The 17,732-nt window shown below is 39.2% G+C and overlaps 4 protein-coding genes across 7 annotated transcripts; 2 read left to right on the top strand and 2 right to left on the bottom strand.

Annotated features, from left to right (window-relative positions):
- Window positions 1-2,996: 2,996 nt before the first annotated feature.
- Window positions 2,997-6,982, top strand: tmem221 (transmembrane protein 221). Its single transcript, XM_029429504.1, has 3 exons — window positions 2,997-3,553; window positions 5,071-5,156; window positions 5,959-6,982. The coding sequence occupies exons 1-3, from the start codon at window positions 3,252-3,254 to the stop codon at window positions 6,495-6,497; spliced, it is 927 nt and encodes a 308-aa protein (XP_029285364.1). The 5' UTR covers window positions 2,997-3,251; the 3' UTR covers window positions 6,498-6,982.
- Window positions 4,945-9,886, bottom strand: borcs8 (BLOC-1 related complex subunit 8). 3 transcript variants are annotated; one of them, XM_029429509.1, is made up of 6 exons: window positions 9,708-9,886; window positions 9,379-9,491; window positions 7,859-7,923; window positions 7,667-7,774; window positions 7,065-7,156; window positions 4,945-5,731 (listed from the first exon to the last, which is right to left on the bottom strand). In XM_029429509.1, the coding sequence occupies exons 1-5, from the start codon at window positions 9,742-9,744 to the stop codon at window positions 7,087-7,089; spliced, it is 393 nt and encodes a 130-aa protein (XP_029285369.1). In that variant the 5' UTR covers window positions 9,745-9,886; the 3' UTR covers window positions 4,945-5,731; window positions 7,065-7,086. The 3 variants fall into 3 exon arrangements, with proteins under 3 accessions (XP_029285369.1, XP_029285371.1, XP_029285370.1); XM_029429511.1 differs by having other exon boundaries at window positions 7,065-7,129; XM_029429510.1 differs by lacking the exon at window positions 7,065-7,156.
- Window positions 9,403-12,741, top strand: rfxank (regulatory factor X-associated ankyrin-containing protein). 2 transcript variants are annotated; one of them, XM_029429507.1, is made up of 9 exons: window positions 9,403-9,671; window positions 10,218-10,322; window positions 10,478-10,588; window positions 10,703-10,768; window positions 10,867-10,967; window positions 11,063-11,188; window positions 11,351-11,417; window positions 11,511-11,591; window positions 11,697-12,741. In XM_029429507.1, the coding sequence occupies exons 2-9, from the start codon at window positions 10,223-10,225 to the stop codon at window positions 11,747-11,749; spliced, it is 705 nt and encodes a 234-aa protein (XP_029285367.1). In that variant the 5' UTR covers window positions 9,403-9,671; window positions 10,218-10,222; the 3' UTR covers window positions 11,750-12,741. The 2 variants fall into 2 exon arrangements, with proteins under 2 accessions (XP_029285367.1, XP_029285365.1); XM_029429505.1 differs by lacking the exon at window positions 9,403-9,671 and adding an exon at window positions 9,924-10,114.
- Window positions 11,901-14,462, bottom strand: nr2c2ap (nuclear receptor 2C2-associated protein). The gene is made up of 5 exons (XM_029429508.1): window positions 14,357-14,462; window positions 14,080-14,170; window positions 13,149-13,254; window positions 12,948-13,015; window positions 11,901-12,500 (listed from the first exon to the last, which is right to left on the bottom strand). The coding sequence occupies exons 1-5, from the start codon at window positions 14,392-14,394 to the stop codon at window positions 12,378-12,380; spliced, it is 426 nt and encodes a 141-aa protein (XP_029285368.1). The 5' UTR covers window positions 14,395-14,462; the 3' UTR covers window positions 11,901-12,377.
- Window positions 14,463-17,732: the final 3,270 nt, after the last annotated feature.

Below are 17,732 nucleotides of genomic sequence, written 5' to 3'. Positions count from 1 at the left end.
AATAATAACATGACCTCTTAGATTCATCTCATGACCCCCATGGAGTACTAATCCCCAGAATGGGATCTCTTGCCCTAAATACGTTTTCTGTGTAAAATAGGATTTCAATAGACTTTTGCATTGATGTGAGATTTTTATTTTCATGATCTGAAAATCTAATACCAATTCAGGGATTTATAAAGCTGCACTCAGTAGTATGTGTGAAAGTAGAGGATTTTAAAGGCAGTTAATAGCAGCATATAGTGACAAAACACATGTTTGCATCTAACAACATAAAAAGGAATGTCTGAGAAATGAGTATTTTTCAATAATGGCTCATTGGATCAATAATTTCTTGTTGTACTAAGTATGAAAACAATAATTATTATACAAAATATACACAAAATTAAAAAAAAGTGTTAAAAATGTAGGAGCCTGCGCATCAGAGTGGTTCAATAGCCTATTGTTAGGTGTTCCTGTAATTTAGCCCGACCCATATACTGTCCTTCAACCAAAGAGGAAGGTTCACATATATTGGCAGGCAGACACTCTGCTGAAGTGTCCTTTGGTAATTCACCAAACCCCCACAGATTAATTAAGTGTCATATATCTATACATTTAGTGTTTCAGTATCATCAGGTCACACTTGCCTCAGCTACATCAGGGCTTCATTCTGCTGTTTTGAACAGATCAGTCAAAATGCATTCCAGTTAATCTAGTTATTAAACTAAACCCTAAATAAGGCTGTGAAATGAAACTATAATTGTAATTTAGTCCACCGCTGTACATACAGGCATATGGGTCGGGCAAAATTACAGGAACACCTAACAATAGGCTATAATTTATTACAACACCACCAAGTTACAGCCCTAAAAATAACCAAATGTTCTATCAACAACTCTGATGTCTCGACAAACGTTTCACATGAGCTTCAAAGAAGGGCAGCATCTGAGGCGAGGCTGCCGTAAACGATCGCTATTATATTGTACAGTTATTACTGTTATTGTGTTCACCTGCTGTGCATATCAAATAAAAACACACACAATATAACCATGAATGCAACTGTTATATAGGCTACAATATTTCTGTTTAAGTGCTTTGTGTCATAACTGTTGCTCTTGCTGTTATTATGTGTTTGTTAGTGATGAATGGGTATCACTAATGAAAGGGATTAGGGTGGCAGAAGAAAAGGAACGAGTAATGAAACGCTCAAAAGCAGAGCTAAGAACCTATTGGAAAACAGACATGCTGTCAGCCTAATAGATATATTAATAACTGAATCACTGCATGAGCTGCATTATTGACTATTTTTGGGATGTGACACAATGTACTCCCAAAAATAATATAGCGACAAATTGACAAGCACAGATCATCTGTGGAAGTTTGGACAACAACTCTGTTTCTCCTCTCTATATACAGTACATATCTATGTAGGCGCAAACACACACACACACACACACACACACACACACACACACTTCCCAGAGGGTAACTTAAACTGTGCATCATGATGCAATAGTTAGCAACATCCCTGCAGACTGCCAGAGCCTTTACCTCCAGGATTCATCTGTGTGGGCCTCATCAATCCAACAGAGAATAGTGCCAACACACATCTGTAAATACAGCGTAATCACCGGCAGCTTTCCTCAGTGTGCTGTTTGCACGAGTGTGTTCTTCATACATTTATTCTAAACACTTTGAGAACTGCGTCAAGCTAGAAATGGAAGGTTAAATTACAACCAGTTACTACATATTACTAATGAATACATGAGGCAAGAGCCACAAAGTAGAGAGATAGAACGGTGCCTTTGAGAACTTTCCGTATCAAGGAAATTTCTTTTTTTCATTTTCCTGAAACTTCTCACTTCTGCTTTCGACAAGATCAGCCACGGGCCTTTTAGAGTATGTGGTGAGGCTGTCGAATTCAGAAATAGCCTCCATGGTCAGTGTACATGTGTGAGAGCAATTGTTCACATTGTGTGCCTTTATAGCTACAGTCTTATCTACATCTCAACAGAACAAGGGCTACACCTTTACTACCCCCCCCCCCCCCCTCCACCAAACCCCAAACTTTAACAGAACAATAAGGCCTCTGTAACAAAAGTCACAGACTTTAAGGTGTTTGCGGTCCAGCAGCGATATATGTGACTTGAATATGAGGTTAATTTTAAATATTAATTCTATGAAATCAGGCAGGTACTGGACAAGTAACTTATTTTATAAAAATGGTTGTAATATGCACATAAAAATAAAAGTATAGGTTGTTTATTGTAATCATATAAGTGGAGGCAATGAAAAGAAAGTGCATCCCTGATAAATTGTGCATGTTTCCATGGCAACTGGTGAAAAGATAATTAGATTCAGAGAGTCCGAGGAGCTGGACGAAGAATAAAAGAGATCTTCTACAATTGAGAGGGGTTAGCTGAGGTGGCCCCTGCTGCTGCAAATTCCTCAAAAAGTTAGCTGTAATGCACACCTGCCACGGTCTCATCTTGCACAGGAACAACTTTAGGGTTTTATGGACTTAGAGTCACATTAGATTTTCTTTAGTTTATGAAATGCATGTCAGATCTTTCTTTCAGTGTTTGTAAGCAGACAATTGAATGGCCTGTTGAAATGAGCTATATAATCCTTTAATCACTTTATGGGGATACAAGGCTACATCACATCATAAGAAGTAGGCTAATCTATTAGCCCCAGGAAATAAAATATGGTTTAATCCATAAGGACATATTTTAGTAATTTAAAAATAAAGTTATTCTTTTTGGAGTAGGCACGAGAAGTGAATGATTTTAGTATATTTTGTTGTTCAATTCTCACTTTATAAATAAATGGCCGTTTAATTAGGTAGAAGTTTTAACTTTGTAGTGGGACTGCACTGTTTTAATGCCCTTTGTTCTGTCACGGTGTTTTGATTTTAGTCAGTGAGCTCTGCCTCTCCCAGGAGCGCGTCAACGCATTGTTTCCGAGGATCCAAGAGAAAAAGTCCATTGTTGTTGCGAAGTTTTTAATCTGGGTATTTAAAGCACATCACATGCTCAGACTGAGCAGCGGGGCGCTCCACCACAACAGGCAAACTACTGCAAAAAATCCATGTTGGGGAGGAAACTATTCATCCCAAAAGGATCGTGGAAAAACATTTTTATTCACTCTGCAATGCCATCGCACTTTTGGGGAGTTTAGGATCGTCGCACAAGTGTTTCTAAAGAGTCCGACCGGGAAAGGGACATTTTTTTATTCACTGGAGAAACCGCGTGAGATTGAGGATAAAGATGCCACTCCAGTACAGCCAGCGGTCTCTAATAGTTCTGTCTTTACTGGGGATTTTATCGGCCATCATGTCTGTTTTATCGGTCATTTTGATTTTCCAGCTTCAGTCGCAACAGGCGGCAGTGAAGGAGTCTCCCCCTTCCACCTCCTCGATCATACCCGCTCCTATCTGGGCCGTCCTGCTTCCTGTCTCCACGGTGCTCTCTGCTCTGTCCCTAACCCTCCATTTAAGCTCTGTGGTCGTGTGTCTCCTCCACAGCTACTTTTCAACAGAGGTCTGCAGAGGGGAGCAGGATACTGAAAGGTATTTTAGCCTGCATGTAACGCACCGCTTCTACCGCAAGTTAAGAGAGAAAAAGCACCTGCTGCGACGGCCCTGACAGCCGCTTCACTCACTTGTATTATGCTGCTACTGATCCAAATGTTTCAGAAACAAATAGTTCCGGTCAGTTCTGATAGGCTGGGGCACGTTTAAAGGCTTTAACGCACCTGTGATAGCAGAACAGCTAATTGGAATATTAATACGCACCTGAAAACTAAAAGCGACCTTTGAAGCAAGTTTTAAAAGAAGAAATAACACAAACTTTAAAAGGTTGAATAAAAAAGCATTAAAAACCCATCATTGCTCAATTCAAGTGGTCTGGTATCATCAGTAGTTTATGTGGCTAATGTTAGCAAACGTTAATTAGTCAACATTTTACTTGTTATACTAGCTTAATGTGAGCATTAATAGTATCCTGTACGAGTTAATTGTGGCAGTGGTGGCTACTGTTTAACATAATTTCACTTAAACTATTTATTTCAGTGCAATGGAGGACCAGGAAAATATAAACTCAGTGTTCCTGTAATCCAGTCCAATACAACAACCCTGTAATAAATCCTACCAAGTGCAAACTTTGCTTTGAACTGTTGTTGAAACTATGCTGGAGGTATGATCATTTGAGGCTGTAGTTTGTGGTGTATGTTTATCTGTTTATATGTATCTAAAAACTTTCAACAAAGCAAAAATCACACCACAAAGAACAGCCTCAAATTAAACTTCTGAATTTAATCAGTGCCTTCCAAAAACATAAGAAATGTAATAACTATTAAACGGCTATAGAACTGCATTGCATCCTACGCAGACTCTTATAATCTGGTCACACAGTCGTGTACAACACTGTTGCTATAAGCAGAAACAAACATTTTATCTCTTTAGTGTTTCTTCCGGTGCCCACACAATCTTCTTTAATTGTTCTCTGTAAACCACAGCAGATCCTAGTTGACTGCATTAAGCTTCATTCAAAGAAAACACAGTTTCAGAAGAATAAAAGGGGCCTTCCTTATGTGTCAGAGTGCAGAGGCCTGTGCTGCAATGTTGTTGGCCGACCCCCACCTCTCAAACCCTATGAATCCCATCTAAACAATGGCCTTCCTCTCATTATGCACCCAGCACACGGCCTCTAGCTGGCCCTTTCCCACGTCCGTTTACAAATCCAACATGTCCCAGGACCTTCCTACAGAGAGGGTGGACTTTCCAAGAAAATGAGAACAATGTTGAGCTTTTCAAAACATCTAGCAGCACACTCAGATAATCAATAATCCATTATATTAGGACTAATCGGGGTAGAAATAAAAAAAGGACGAAGAAAAGTTGCCTTGTATAGCATAACAGTTGCAATGAACTGAGACAAATTAAAATTGTTAGCACAGAAATTGTTGCTTAAAATTGTCTTTATTTATGCACGGATGAGAAAATCAAAGTAGCAATTTTAAAAGTGTAAACAAAGTTGAAGTGTAAACATGTCTGAGCCTCAACATTGAACATATTTGTTTCCACAGAGCCGACTGGTTCCTGTTGGATAGCAGAGCTGTACGACACGTGGCTATAGGACTGTTCTGCCTGGGGGTTTCTGTCTACTTGGCAGGTAAGAAACTAAAGAGTGAAAAACAAGATTATATTATATACATGCAATATATTTAATCCTCAAATAAAGTTTAGAACTGGGCACCTGTTATTGCCTTCTTGCTGATTTTCCTTGTGCAAGTGTGTTAAGCTTTTATAATTCACATGCAGGGTGCTTTTTAGTCTTTACAAATTTACAAAGATTTGAAAACTAGTGTGCAAGACATTGGCGGTGCAGTGGTTATTTAACAGCAGAGACAAAACCAGCACGGCTGCTTTCTCTGTGGTCCGTCCAGCGAGTGGACGAGAACAATGCATTCTTTGAGCAGTGTCCATGACTTAAGTGTTTTTAATGCTGAACATGGCAGCGCTGTGGTGCTCTGTTCCACTGAGCGGCTTGTACGGGGGCTCACTGGAGGCAGTCACTCCATTGTGATGAGGAGGTGTCGCCCTTATGACCCTACTTCAACCTCAATCAAGAGGTAGTAGAGCAAGGGACTGTAGAAGCAACACCACCGACTCAGGAAGTCACGTCACATCCCAGAGCTGTGCTTCTCTCCTCCTTCCTTCAGCATGCCAGAGTCCACAGTCCTTTTCCTGGAGATAAACATAGAACAATTCAGCTAAGAATAATTAGCCTTTATATGACATTTCAACATTAAATAAATGTTTTAAGCATCCATTTCCTGTGAAATGGAGAACCTTCAAGCTCTTTTGTTTAAAGTTATTTGACCCATTACAGATGAACATTGCTTGTGGTCATTAAGTGTTTCTGTGCATATAAATTCTCTGTTTTTCCACCACCCTCTTATCTTCCTTGGCAGCTATGTCCATCTTTATGCTCCTCATATTTGAGGTAGAGACAGGCATGGCGAGCGCTTGCGTACTGTCCTCCGGGATCTTAATCCTACTGGTGGTTGTAATCCACTCTCTGGTCAAAGCTTCTCACAGTGCCAAACACTATCACAGCGACCACCTCGACACCCTCTACCAGAACGACCACGGAAGCAGCAACACACCCGTCTCCCGACCTTGTGAGCTCAAAATTGGCGTGGACAAACCGCGGATGCACAGCAGCCAGTCCCACCTGCAGCATCAGATCGCCTACCCTCAATGTGGCAACCCGAGACAGCAACAATACCAGCAACAGCAGTACTCCCCACCCGGAGGCTCCCAGGGCCACGCTAGTGATAAAGACGGCTACAGCAGTGGTGGCAGTTGTCCCCGGATGCACAGGACCCTGTCTACTGAATCTGGCTTACTGCAGGCCCAGGTTAAACCCTGGAATGGGGTTAACAATGAGATGAGGAGCGTCCTTGCACGCAAGTCAGGGATTTCTGCAAAAGACTCTACTCTTGTGTGAAAGGAAGCTGACCTTGTGGTTAAAGACACTGGTGACCTTTAAGCATCACAAGAGGACAGCTAACCGATGTCAAACTGTCAGTTTGTACATTTTTACACGCATGTTTCTCCTGACTGACTGCAGACAACATGGGACACAGATTGAAAAAGGTTTTCACATTTATCAACTGATTTCTCCTGTTCAGATTATAAAGAATTGTTGATTTGCTGAATATTGAGCACAACTTTTGTATGATTTGTAGTACTTTGTGTGAAAGAACTTGATCAATCTGGCAAATGTAAAGTTTTCATTGGAATACTATGATCATTTTATTCTGCTGTATATGGTGGCTTCTTGCCAACTATTTGTGCACAATGTGCAGGTGTGTTTTGTTGTTCAAAGTGGTTTCATATCAACCATCAATTTATTAGTTTTAGAAAACATGATTCAGTATAAAAGTAGGATGTTTTCAACACCTTAAAATGAGATTAAAATAATTTTCACAACCTGTTGACTTTAAATGTTGTTTAAATGCACATTTCTGAAAACATTAAAATGATTATAGCATGTCTGGAGGAAAATACTGACCTTGGACACCTCAGTCTAGAGGTCATGAGGAAGTGGATGGGGCATGTGGAGCGGAGACTAGGGGACTGCGAGAGGGGGTCACATCATGTAAGCTTCATGCAGGAGTCAGTGGGAAACAAAAACAAAACCAGACAAATACAACTGAAAACATGAAGCTCCCATTAACTACAAAAGAGTTCAGAACAGGCCTGATAAATATTTTGCAGTTATTGGGGTAATAAAGTGACATACACTGAAAGTTGTTTTAACTGATGTCCCAAAATATTAAAAAACACACACAAATTATAAATGAAGGATGAAATAAAACAAACAGACACAAAGAACTAAAGGTATGATGTGGAGCAAATAATGAATAAAACTGAAGACACCAAGTCACTGATGTCTGTTTTTACTCTCAAATACGTTAATTATGATTAGAGATTTAGGAAAACGTGATGGAACAAAGACTCACGAGTGGATCTTTGATCTAACTTTGCGGCTTGATAAATGTTGTTGTATATGTTTTGGATTTTATCAGAAGACCTTTTTTCCCTTTCATATTTCACCCCTCTACACTTCGGACATCACGGTGTCTCATCAGCATGTTCACTGCTGCCTCCTACCTGCGTCCTTGAGAGTTGCTAATCTGTTCCTTCATGCTGATGGCTTGACGGAGGAGGCCGTCAATGTTTTTGAAATACAAGCTGCTGTTCGTCATGCTCTTCACGGCACTGCAAAAAACCGACGAGATCAATGAAAGTGTTAACAGTCATGACATGGAGTCTGCAAATGTGTAGGTCAATGCTTCTCCTCACCTGCATGCATACTCTACACTGTATATGGCTCCTTGACTCTGCTCCTCCCAGCTTTGCATGTCGGTCTGTGTGAGACATGACAGAAAATACTAGCATCAATAATTCAGGAAAAAATAATTATAACTACATTATACTAGCAGTTGCTGTCCAGACCATTTGACAGCAAGGCATATATTTTACAAGAAAACACGCAATCTCCATTGCTAATGCTGTGCATCTGATTTTAAATGGATGACAACTTCAACAACAAACACAAAAGCTTTTGAGGCTTGAAAAGAAGTCAGAGAGTAGGGAAAATACAGACTAAAGCAGAATTCATACATGTTATTTCTTTACTATTGTGCAGCTCAGTTTTACTTTCTTGATTTAAATAACTATAGTCTTTAATAATAATGATACACTTTATATTTCTATAGCGCCTCTCAAAACAAGAGTTACAAGGTGCCTCCAAAATACAACACCATATAGGTCCAAAGATAGCGAGTCATAAAATAAAATCAATTCAAATAACACTATGCACAGAAAATGCAATTAAAACAAGGATTTAAAAAAAAAAAGGAGTCAAACAGAGAGAGATAAAACTAAATGTAAAAGAACAACATTAAACCATTTAAAAAACATTACACAAATGCCAGTCTTTACAGCAGGTTTTTAAAAAGCTTTTTAAACTGGGGCTGATCTGATATTGAATGAGAGTTTGTTCCACAGTGTTGAAGCTAAAATGGTGAAAGCTTGCGTTTTAAACCTGCACTGCACTTTTAACCACATTTGATTCTCTGGTCTGAGGTGTCTCGGAGCAGAATAAGGGGTTAAAACTTCTGAAATATAAAGCGGAGCTAGACCATGTAAGGATTTAAAGAAATCAATAGAATCTTAAATTGAATTTTGTAACAAAGGGGGAGGCAGTGTAATTCGGCCAGGACTGGTGTGATATGTTCCCTACGTCGAGTGCTTGTGAGCTGCATTCTGCACCAACTGCAAACTGGAAACTTCTGTATCATTTAGGCAAGTACATAATGAATTACAGTATTCTAGGCAGAAGGAAATGAGGGTGTGGATAAATTGTTAGACATTTATTTAGGGAGCATTGGTTTTACCGATATTTCTGTACAGATAAAAAAAAAACTAATTTAGGGGAAATAGAGGCTATCATCATTATCGAATCATGCATGCTATTTCTTAACCTTTGTGCAGCTTAGTTTTAACAGCCTGATTTAAATAACTCCGGTCTTTACTTAAATGGCAGACATACTGACATAATGTCATCTAAAGATAAAACAAGGAAAACAACTTGTGAGGGTAGTGTGTTGTTTACTGTGTGCATTATTAGTCCATATGAACCACCCACTATTTCATAGACATTTGTTTGTTTCTTTATATACACATATTCCTGTCACGTTTTTGGAATAAGACGATGTAATTTTTTTTTTTTTGCGGTTGATTTTCCCCTCAGTTCGCTAGTGGCTTTTACATTTAGTCTTTTCCCCCCCTCCAACAATATGACACAGCAGGTTGAATACCTTGTGTTGCACCAGTTCAGGCAGGGACCTTCTGACGTGTTCCTGCAGTCTGTAGAGAGCCACTGACGGCTCGTTAGCCAGCACGTACATGCTCTCCGTGAATTTGTCACTAACTGCGTCCACGAAGTACAGACAAAAGCAGACCCGTGTTAGAAAAAGACAAAACTCTGGAGGAAAACATCCAACAGCATGGGACATGGACAAATAGGGATGTATAGTACTGGCATAACATTAGCGGCTAAGGTGAGCTAGCAGCTACTAGCTTAGTTGCAGCGTTGAAAGGTAACAATGAGGTAAGTTGTATGCTGATTAATTTAGTTCATATTTACCTCGTCTAACTTTCAGTTGCAGCTCCTGGTCCTCCATATTGCAAGTAGTCAGAAACTGATAACAAAACAATGCAGCTGTACGCGAGTTGTGTCAGCTGATTCGTGCTTCTTCCGTATTGTTGTTGTCATGTGTCACACGACAATATTCCGGATAGAAATATCGATCATGAAAGATCAGTTCTTCCTTCAAAGAGTACCAAGCGCTGTGATACGTTACACGGGATGATTCAAACGTTTATTTTGATAAACTAATTGATTTATTGAATAGCTAATATCAACTGAGCTATAAGTAATCTAACTCTGTACACTTCAATGGCCAGCAACACCCCTCGTGCGACTCGAAATGATTTACTTTCAGTTTTCTGAAAAGGAAGTTAGCGCGAATTAGACTTGAGAGTCTGGATGTGGTGAGTGCACGATGTAATTAGCTTTATAAAGTCATTTTGGCTACTTTTTCACAAGAGGAGTAACACATTATTTATAAGTTCATGTCTTGTTTTTTTATTGCAGTGATCATGGAGGGCAGAGGTGATGAAGAGGTTGCAGATGGCCAACATATTCGGTCATCTAACGCTAATGTTTGTCCTTCCGAGTCAAGAGATGAGGGGTCCAATGGTGTGTTTGCCTTTTTATATTTTAGTAGAAGTTTCTTATCCGTGATCACTTTCGTGACATGCGTCTGTGTAACATCAGTCACCCGATGTTTGCGGTCTAATACATTAAACAGTGAATATCTTTCTTCCACTCACATGGCTGTGGTTCATCTTCAGTGTCTCCAGAAAACATGGATGTGGATGAAGACGGTATGTTCATACATCCCACCACTCTGACCAACAAGCAGCGTGGGAATGAGGTTACTGTACGCCCAGCAACATTAGATTGTAAGTAAAAATGCTCTGGTGGCAAAGAGCGAACAAAATTGTGTTAAGACAAGTAATCCTGGTATTTTTTATTGTCTTAAGCATATGAAGTTATTAAGATTGTATTCCCCTCAGCTCTGTCCATACACCAGTTGGCAGCTCAAGGCGAGGTTTCACAAGTGGCTGCACACCTGAGTAAAGGTGAGGAATCTGGATATCACCCAGCAGATGTACAGAATGCACATTTTGCCTGGCATTAAATTGTACAAAATTCCTACTGACCTGTTTTTATTTTGCAGACAGCTCACTGCTGAGCAAACAGGATGAACGGGGCTTTACGCCTCTCATGTGGGCAGCAGCGTTCGGAGAGAAAGCAGTGGTGGATTTTCTCTTGGAAAAGGTTAGAAGTAAGCGGCTGCTGTCCAGAAAGACATGCATATATCATTAGGACAAAATGCACCATCTTACCGGTGTTATTGGGGATTTTTGTTTTAGGGTGCCGACCCCAAAACAATTGCGAGGGAGCGAGAGAGTGCCCTGACACTGGCCAGCTCTGGAGGTTATGTGGACATTGTGGAGTCTCTTCTCAGACATGGAGTAGACATTGACACTTTTGACTGGGTACATCATGTTCTTTATGCCTGACATGTCATCACAAGTCCACAAAACATATTAGTTATGGCAAGCCAACACACATTAAGATGATTAAATTGTCTTAATTAAACATTAAAATAGAACTACAATGTGATTTTCTTTTAAAGATGTCTTCTTCTTTTCCCTCAGAATGGTGGGACTCCTCTTCTTTATGCTGTACGAGGGAACCACATCAAATGTGTAGAGGCACTTTTAGGTATATTGCATGTCTGTGATGTAAAGTCATGATAAACTCTGGCAAATTATGTTTGAATGTTCTATTAATTGCCCCTACTGTACTCCCTTTAAGCCAAAGGGGCAGACATGACCATTGAGTCGGACTCTGGGTACAGTCCAATGGCCTTAGCTGTTGCTCTTGGACACAAAAAGAGTATGTAGTCATCTTATACTTAACACGTTAATCTTTTTTTAAAGAGGTTACTGTTAAATAACAATTTATTGGTGAATTAACATTTTCATTTATTTTGTTTCCTAGTTCAGAAAGTGTTGGAGGACCATATTCTGAAGCTTTACACGCCACCAACATGACACTAGTTAAAACAAGTAACTGGAAACAGCCTGATGCAGTTGATCTCAGATCTACAAGCAGCTGTCGTCAGTGATGGACCAAGACTTCTGTCACAATAACAAGTCATTGTATTGGACAGGCAGAGACATTTACACCGGAAAACTACAGTTGTTATTTTATAAATAGTTTATTCCACATGTTTGTTTTGTATGCATTACAATGTACAAAAACCTTGTACAAACAAGGACAAAATGATATGTTGTGCAGCAGAATTATTTTTGTTTGGCTGAATGACAGCAAAAAAGGACTGAAGAAGTTTTATTAAAAATTTATTTTTATACTGTGTATACATTCCACTGGAATGAGGCTTTATTAAAAAGGCACAATATAAGTACAGAGAGCATGATTACAAGTGCTCTTATAAATCAAAAGAAACCCACTCGATCTGCAATTAAAACGGATTCAAGCCTTCTGTGTTTGAGTTATGAAGAGTGAGATGGCTTGATAGATCCAAAAAAGGCCACATTCACATCAGTTTATGAGGTGGCAGCACAGACTACAAGTTTCCCAAGTGCCACCACACCATCCTGCATCCTGTACGTTACTCAGGAATCATTTCCTCTCTCACGAGAGTATTAAAAAAAATGGTCACGAGGCTTTTTCCCCCAGGACGTCCAAGGAATAAACAATAATTCTCCCAAAAAAGTCGGCACTATTCTCAAACATTATTTTTACTTTGTTCACAGCAGGGGCCTCCTGTATGGGAAAGTTGTGGGTGTGGAGTTAAGAACAAGATAAGCATGGCAATAATGAAAAGCATGTCCAGGAAAACATTGTCTGATACTTATTTTGAACTGTGTAGAAGGGTAACAGGAAACACACTGTTCCCCGAGTGACAGGTACAGCTTCAGCTGCTGTATTAGTCCTAGTGTAGACGACAGGCTGAATGTGAATGTAATAAAGCAGTAGTGCATTTAAGGAACTGCAATGTTTGTCTGATACAGTGGTTTTGTTCAGTCTAAAGATTATATATCATTTATTTAACATCATTGGTTACAAATTAAGATGAATGAAGTTAAATGTAACATTTATAGCTACATTGATTACTGGTAAATAATGATGTGTTGTAGAAAATACAAGATTTACTATTGCATTTAAAAAGAGAATACCGGGTCATCAATCACATGGCAACTGCTGCACAGTAAGACTTAAGGATATCTGAAGAGAGTTGTCGTCCTCTGGATAAAAATCGCTGATCTCTGTAAAGGCTCCATCTTTTGGGCAACCTGTGAGAAGAACAAGTGCAAATTAATTGACCTTATCTTGTCGCACCTAAGATCTTGTCTTTAATAGGAAACAGGAACACAATAAGGCGGTGGACCAGGAAAGAATTTGTGATGAGGTTTATAGTAGTTTTACCGTGTAGTCTGCATGTTTTTGCTGAGAAGCCTCCCTGGAACTGGACCTTTAACTCTGACACCTTGACAGATTTGGGGAACTCCAGAGACACCCACTGACATTCACCCTGTCAGAGACATGATGCTGATGACTCACTCTGACATGTTCCTGCGGGAAGTCTTTAGAGTATTTTTATTAATCTCTATTTAATCCTGCATAGGAATTGTAAGTAGGTTTTGAATATCTAGCGTGTTATTCACACTGGAAAAATGCATACTAAAAAACACTTGATGAACACTAGTCTCCCACAATGCAATGCAGTAAGAAGGAACTGCTCAAAACTGAACAAATTGTGAAACAGATTCAGGAACATCTCAGAAGAATACACTTAACTATTTTTTGAGAAAACATTCTGAAGTCGCAGTTAGAGTATTATGATTTTACAGTTATAAAACTATAAAGTACATCAGTTTCTTGTATATTAACTGATGATGATGCTAACTTTTATTGCTCCAGGAAAAGTTTGTAACGGCTTCTGAATATTAAGCGAAATTAAAGCCTTAAAGAAGTGGTTTGATATTAATGAGTTATTGAATTGAAGTAAAAAGGTTTTTAATATTAAGTAATTAATTAAGTATGTAAATACTACTACTACTACTACTACTACTACTACTACTACTACAGCAATGGATGGTGGTGAAAACAAATTCAGGAACATCTCAGAAAAATAAACAAAACATACATTTTAGAGAAAACATTTTGCACTTCTGGAGAAGGTGGGAAGGCTGTAGGAGTTAAAGTTTAATTCTAAAGTCGCAGTTTGAGTATTGGACAAAAGTCGTCAGCTAAATGAACTGTAATGTAATATACAACGAGCAGAAAGTATGTCGGTTTCTTCTATATTAACTTAAAAAATGTATTTTATGATACTGGGACACAGCTGTAGATTTACCTGGTCTGAGTTCCAGCATGTCTCTTCGTTGCAGTCAAACATGTACTTCTTTCCATACTGCTTCACATCTCTGTTCAGCACTGAACTCACTCTAATTTGGGAGTGACACAAACACATCGTCTACTACAAGCTAACAGGAGGTTTGACATACAGTACAACATGTGTCATCTACGAGTCGTTTTGTGTTGGACTAAGTTAATGAGAGACATCAATCCAAACATGACACTTAAGTTATGTCTTAATAAATACACATCAGTCATTTACAGTTGTTATTTACCTGCTCTGAGTTTCGCTGCAAATCAATGAAGATGCCATGTCGAATTTTGAAAATAACCGTAAAGCGTTGTTGTAGTTTTGTGCGACAGTGACGTAAATGGGTAGCTGTTTCTCTTCCCGCCACAAGATGGAGGTCACGTTCCGTCCAGAATTTTAATGGCGGTGCTGCTTCTCTGTTGCTTCTCTTTCTCTGCTGCTACCCAGTCTTTTCCAAAGATTTATGGTCTTTTCACCTTTAACTTCAAGGAAAAAGTAGGTATTAAACTCCAGCTTTTTCAGAATGCTGCAGCCAGAGTATGAAATAAAACCAAAGGATTTGAACACATCATTATTTTTTAACTGGTCTTCACTGTCTCCCAGTAAAACAAAGGATGCATTTTAATATGCTTCTTATTGTTTTTTAAATCTATGAACGGCTTTCTCTTTCCTATGTCATTGACATGCTCATTAGTAACTAGTAACTATAAAGCTATCACATAGCCTAGACCTATGTGTAGTGGAGTAAAACGTCCATTATTTCCCTCTGAGATGTAGTGGAGAGTAGAAATATAATGTAACAGGAAATGGAAATACTCACGTAAAGCACATACCTAAACAATAATCAGTATTATTATTATTATTATTATTATTATTATTATTATTATTATTATTATTATTATTATTATTATTATTCTCTAAAAGTAACTATAATAACCTCCCTTCTTATTTTATTTCCTTTTTATAGTAATTCCTTCTTATATGTTTTTAATTTGATGTTAGGCTATATGTTTTTATACGGCCTATCTTATACCTTGCTAGTATATATGTTCTTATCTTATATGTTTTGTCATAAATGATCTTTGCCTATTTTTTTTCCCTTTTAATTTTGAAGCACATTGAGTCTACTACGTCTGCCGTTTGAAATACTTGCTAAATAAGCTTGACTTGACTTAACTAAGGTCCCGGAAGCTCCAAATTAATAATTTAGAGCATAAAACATTAAAGTTAATTTGAATCTTTCTAATCTGTTTGCCCAATAGTCTGGCCAGTAAGGTGCTACGTGCTGTTCTCCTTCATGTGTGTACCTGCATGTCTTACTGTTGTCTACAGGAAACACAAAGGTCAACGAATCGATTAGGAAGAGAGGATCAGCCAAAAACAACAGACAATGCTGGGCCTCACAAGAAGGGAATCGATCAGCTAACCATCATTACACCTCCAAATGTAAACATACAGGATAATAGAGGAAAGATATCTTTAAATAGTATGTGTGCGTGTGTAAAGATGAAGCTGTGATGTGAATGCTTTTGTTCATTCACAGCAGATTGGATAATCCCATAAAAGAACCAATACCAGCAAGAGTTGAACTGTTTTTATTAGTGAGTATAGTCCTATATCTTTTTCATAACCAGGGAAGCAATTACACAGAAGATCAAATGTGTGTGTGTGTGTGTGTGCATGGCTTATTGCAGATGGAGAACTCCTGCTGAAGTTTTGTCACAGTGCCCCTCACTGCAGATAATCAATAGTTCTCAAATACAAAACCTGACAAAACCCAGCCCCTGTGAAAATTGCACAGGGGGCTCGGGGATGACTGGATTGTAATGTTTGGACACACACACAGCCTTACCCCTTCCACAATCAGCACCACACTCACACACACTTTGTGAGCCTTGCACCTACATTAAAATGACTTCATACTACAGGTTTGGTTTTACAGTTCCCTGTCAAGTGAGATTTAGTACAAATTGTGATTTAAAGCAGCTGTAATATTTGTTCCGTATCTGAGAATGAACATGATGTATATCATTGGGAGTTTTGTAGAGTTGTTAATCAGAAATGCTGGCTCAAATATTTATTTGCCAGGTGCTAAGATTCTGGACTGTTGCCATATTGGACCTCCACCTGTCCAACATACCAATGCAGGCCTCAAATGGGTATGATGAGCTGGCATGTGAGGGGCATGAAATGTTGTCGCCTGCGCCATAAACGTCCCATGTGAGTTTTGCCCATGTGGGCTGCTAATGAACCCAGGTTGGGCTGCAAGTGGAGCCCACATGTGCAATCATACTAAGAAACCACATAAGCTCTGGTTGTGTCCAATGAAGAAGTAGTTTGCCAGGTAACCAGTGGAGACTCCCGGGACTTACTGCACATACCCGAAAATTAGTTTCACTTGAGATATAATGTGTCAGTTAGTGAGTTTTAGAGGTGTTGCTAGGGAGATTTGGTTACCTTTAGACAGAGCCAGGCTAGCTGTTTCCTCCTGTTGCCAGTGTTATATACTAAGCTAACTGGCTCCCGGTTTTGAACGTTATATTTAACGTACAGAAATGAGTGGTATTGATCTTCTGATCTCACTCTGAAAGAAAGTGAATAAGCATCTTTCACAAAATGTCAAACTATTGCTATTACTTGGGCTCATGACTGAGCTCATGACTGGGCTCATGACTGGGCTCATGACTGGGCCAAGGTGGGCTCAAATGGGGGTTCTTTATTGGAATACTGTTTCGATAGTTTGCCTCTAAAATATCCAATGATCAATGTATTGTCTCGTGGAATAGCAGCTTTTATTTACATCTCATGGGTCAGCTTTGTCACAAACATTTCTGTCCTTTCTTGCCCACTGAGCTTGTTAGAGGATTATCTTCACCTCTTTGCTCTCTGAGTTTGTGTCACCTCTGTTTCTGGGTTATGTCCCATAAGGGAAGGATTAGCGGTTAGCAAACTAACTTTAGGCTTAACCTCAGCTGGCTTGTTGGTCTCGCTGCAGTAAGGTATTTGAGCATTGGACCAAGTGGAACAGATGCATCCCCATGATTCAGTTAGGGGGAGTAAAGTTATAGCTTTCCTACCCCACATTTTATAGACCAAACGATTAATAGACTATTGTATAAAAATAATCAGAAGATTATTCAATAATGTAAATAATGGTCATTTGCAGCACTAGCTAAAACTAGGATTATACTACGATAGAATCGATTTGCGAGTCAACATAACTTTGCCAGCTAGCCCATCTAACATTAGCTCGCTCCCAGAGTAGTAAGATTTCCTGAGAGTAAATGTCCTGCATCTGTGTTACGTGGGTTTGACAGCTGCCCTGCTTCTTTGGGAGACTAGCGGCAGGTGCTGAATCTATTGACTCTAATGGTCTAAAGTGAACTTGAGCACAGATCGATTCTTTCGCCCCGTAGTCACCGAGTCAAATATTTGACCCACTTTTCACAAGCTACATATCTTTCAAAAACTCTTTGACACTAAAATGCCATTTTTCAGAGTAAATTAACTTTGTTCTAGACCTTTCTCTGTCTCGGCTACACACTCTCAGATAATGATGCTCCCAATGGCATGGCCAAGGTTGTGTAAGTGGGTGGCACCTTGTACCTCTGCCTTTGTAT

The sequence above is a fragment of the Cottoperca gobio genome, chromosome 4, assembly GCF_900634415.1.
Source record: "Cottoperca gobio chromosome 4, fCotGob3.1, whole genome shotgun sequence".
In the NCBI taxonomy this organism is placed as follows: domain Eukaryota; kingdom Metazoa; phylum Chordata; class Actinopteri; order Perciformes; family Bovichtidae; genus Cottoperca; species Cottoperca gobio.
This window is presented reverse-complemented; position numbering and strand designations above follow the sequence as displayed.

What these genes read in the sequence shown, in the direction of transcription:
- rfxank (XM_029429507.1), top strand. Translation starts at nt 10,223, where the DNA reads ATGGAGGGCAGAGGTGATGAAGAGGTTGCAGATGGCCAACATATTCGG. An exon ending in TGGATTTTCTCTTGGAAAAG is followed by an intron (nt 10,968 to 11,062) that starts GTTAGAAGTAAG and finishes TTTTTGTTTTAG; the next exon opens with GGTGCCGACCCCAAAACAAT. An exon ending in TGCTCTTGGACACAAAAAGA is followed by an intron (nt 11,592 to 11,696) that starts GTATGTAGTCAT and finishes TTTGTTTCCTAG; the next exon opens with TTCAGAAAGTGTTGGAGGAC.
- tmem221 (XM_029429504.1), top strand. Translation starts at nt 3,252, where the DNA reads ATGCCACTCCAGTACAGCCAGCGGTCTCTAATAGTTCTGTCTTTACTG. An exon ending in GGGGAGCAGGATACTGAAAG is followed by an intron (nt 3,554 to 5,070) that starts GTATTTTAGCCT and finishes TTGTTTCCACAG; the next exon opens with AGCCGACTGGTTCCTGTTGG. An exon ending in GGTTTCTGTCTACTTGGCAG is followed by an intron (nt 5,157 to 5,958) that starts GTAAGAAACTAA and finishes CTTCCTTGGCAG; the next exon opens with CTATGTCCATCTTTATGCTC.
- borcs8 (XM_029429509.1), bottom strand. Translation starts at nt 9,744, where the DNA reads ATGGAGGACCAGGAGCTGCAACTGAAAGTTAGACGAG. An exon ending in GCAACTGAAAGTTAGACGAG is followed by an intron (nt 9,492 to 9,707) that starts GTAAATATGAAC and finishes TCGTGGACGCAG; the next exon opens with TTAGTGACAAATTCACGGAG. An exon ending in AGTGTAGAGTATGCATGCAG is followed by an intron (nt 7,775 to 7,858) that starts GTGAGGAGAAGC and finishes GGTTTTTTGCAG; the next exon opens with TGCCGTGAAGAGCATGACGA.
- nr2c2ap (XM_029429508.1), bottom strand. Translation starts at nt 14,394, where the DNA reads ATGGCATCTTCATTGATTTGCAGCGAAACTCAGAGCAG. An exon ending in TGCAGCGAAACTCAGAGCAG is followed by an intron (nt 14,171 to 14,356) that starts GTAAATAACAAC and finishes CTCCCAAATTAG; the next exon opens with AGTGAGTTCAGTGCTGAACA. An exon ending in CATGCTGGAACTCAGACCAG is followed by an intron (nt 13,255 to 14,079) that starts GTAAATCTACAG and finishes TGTCTCTGACAG; the next exon opens with GGTGAATGTCAGTGGGTGTC.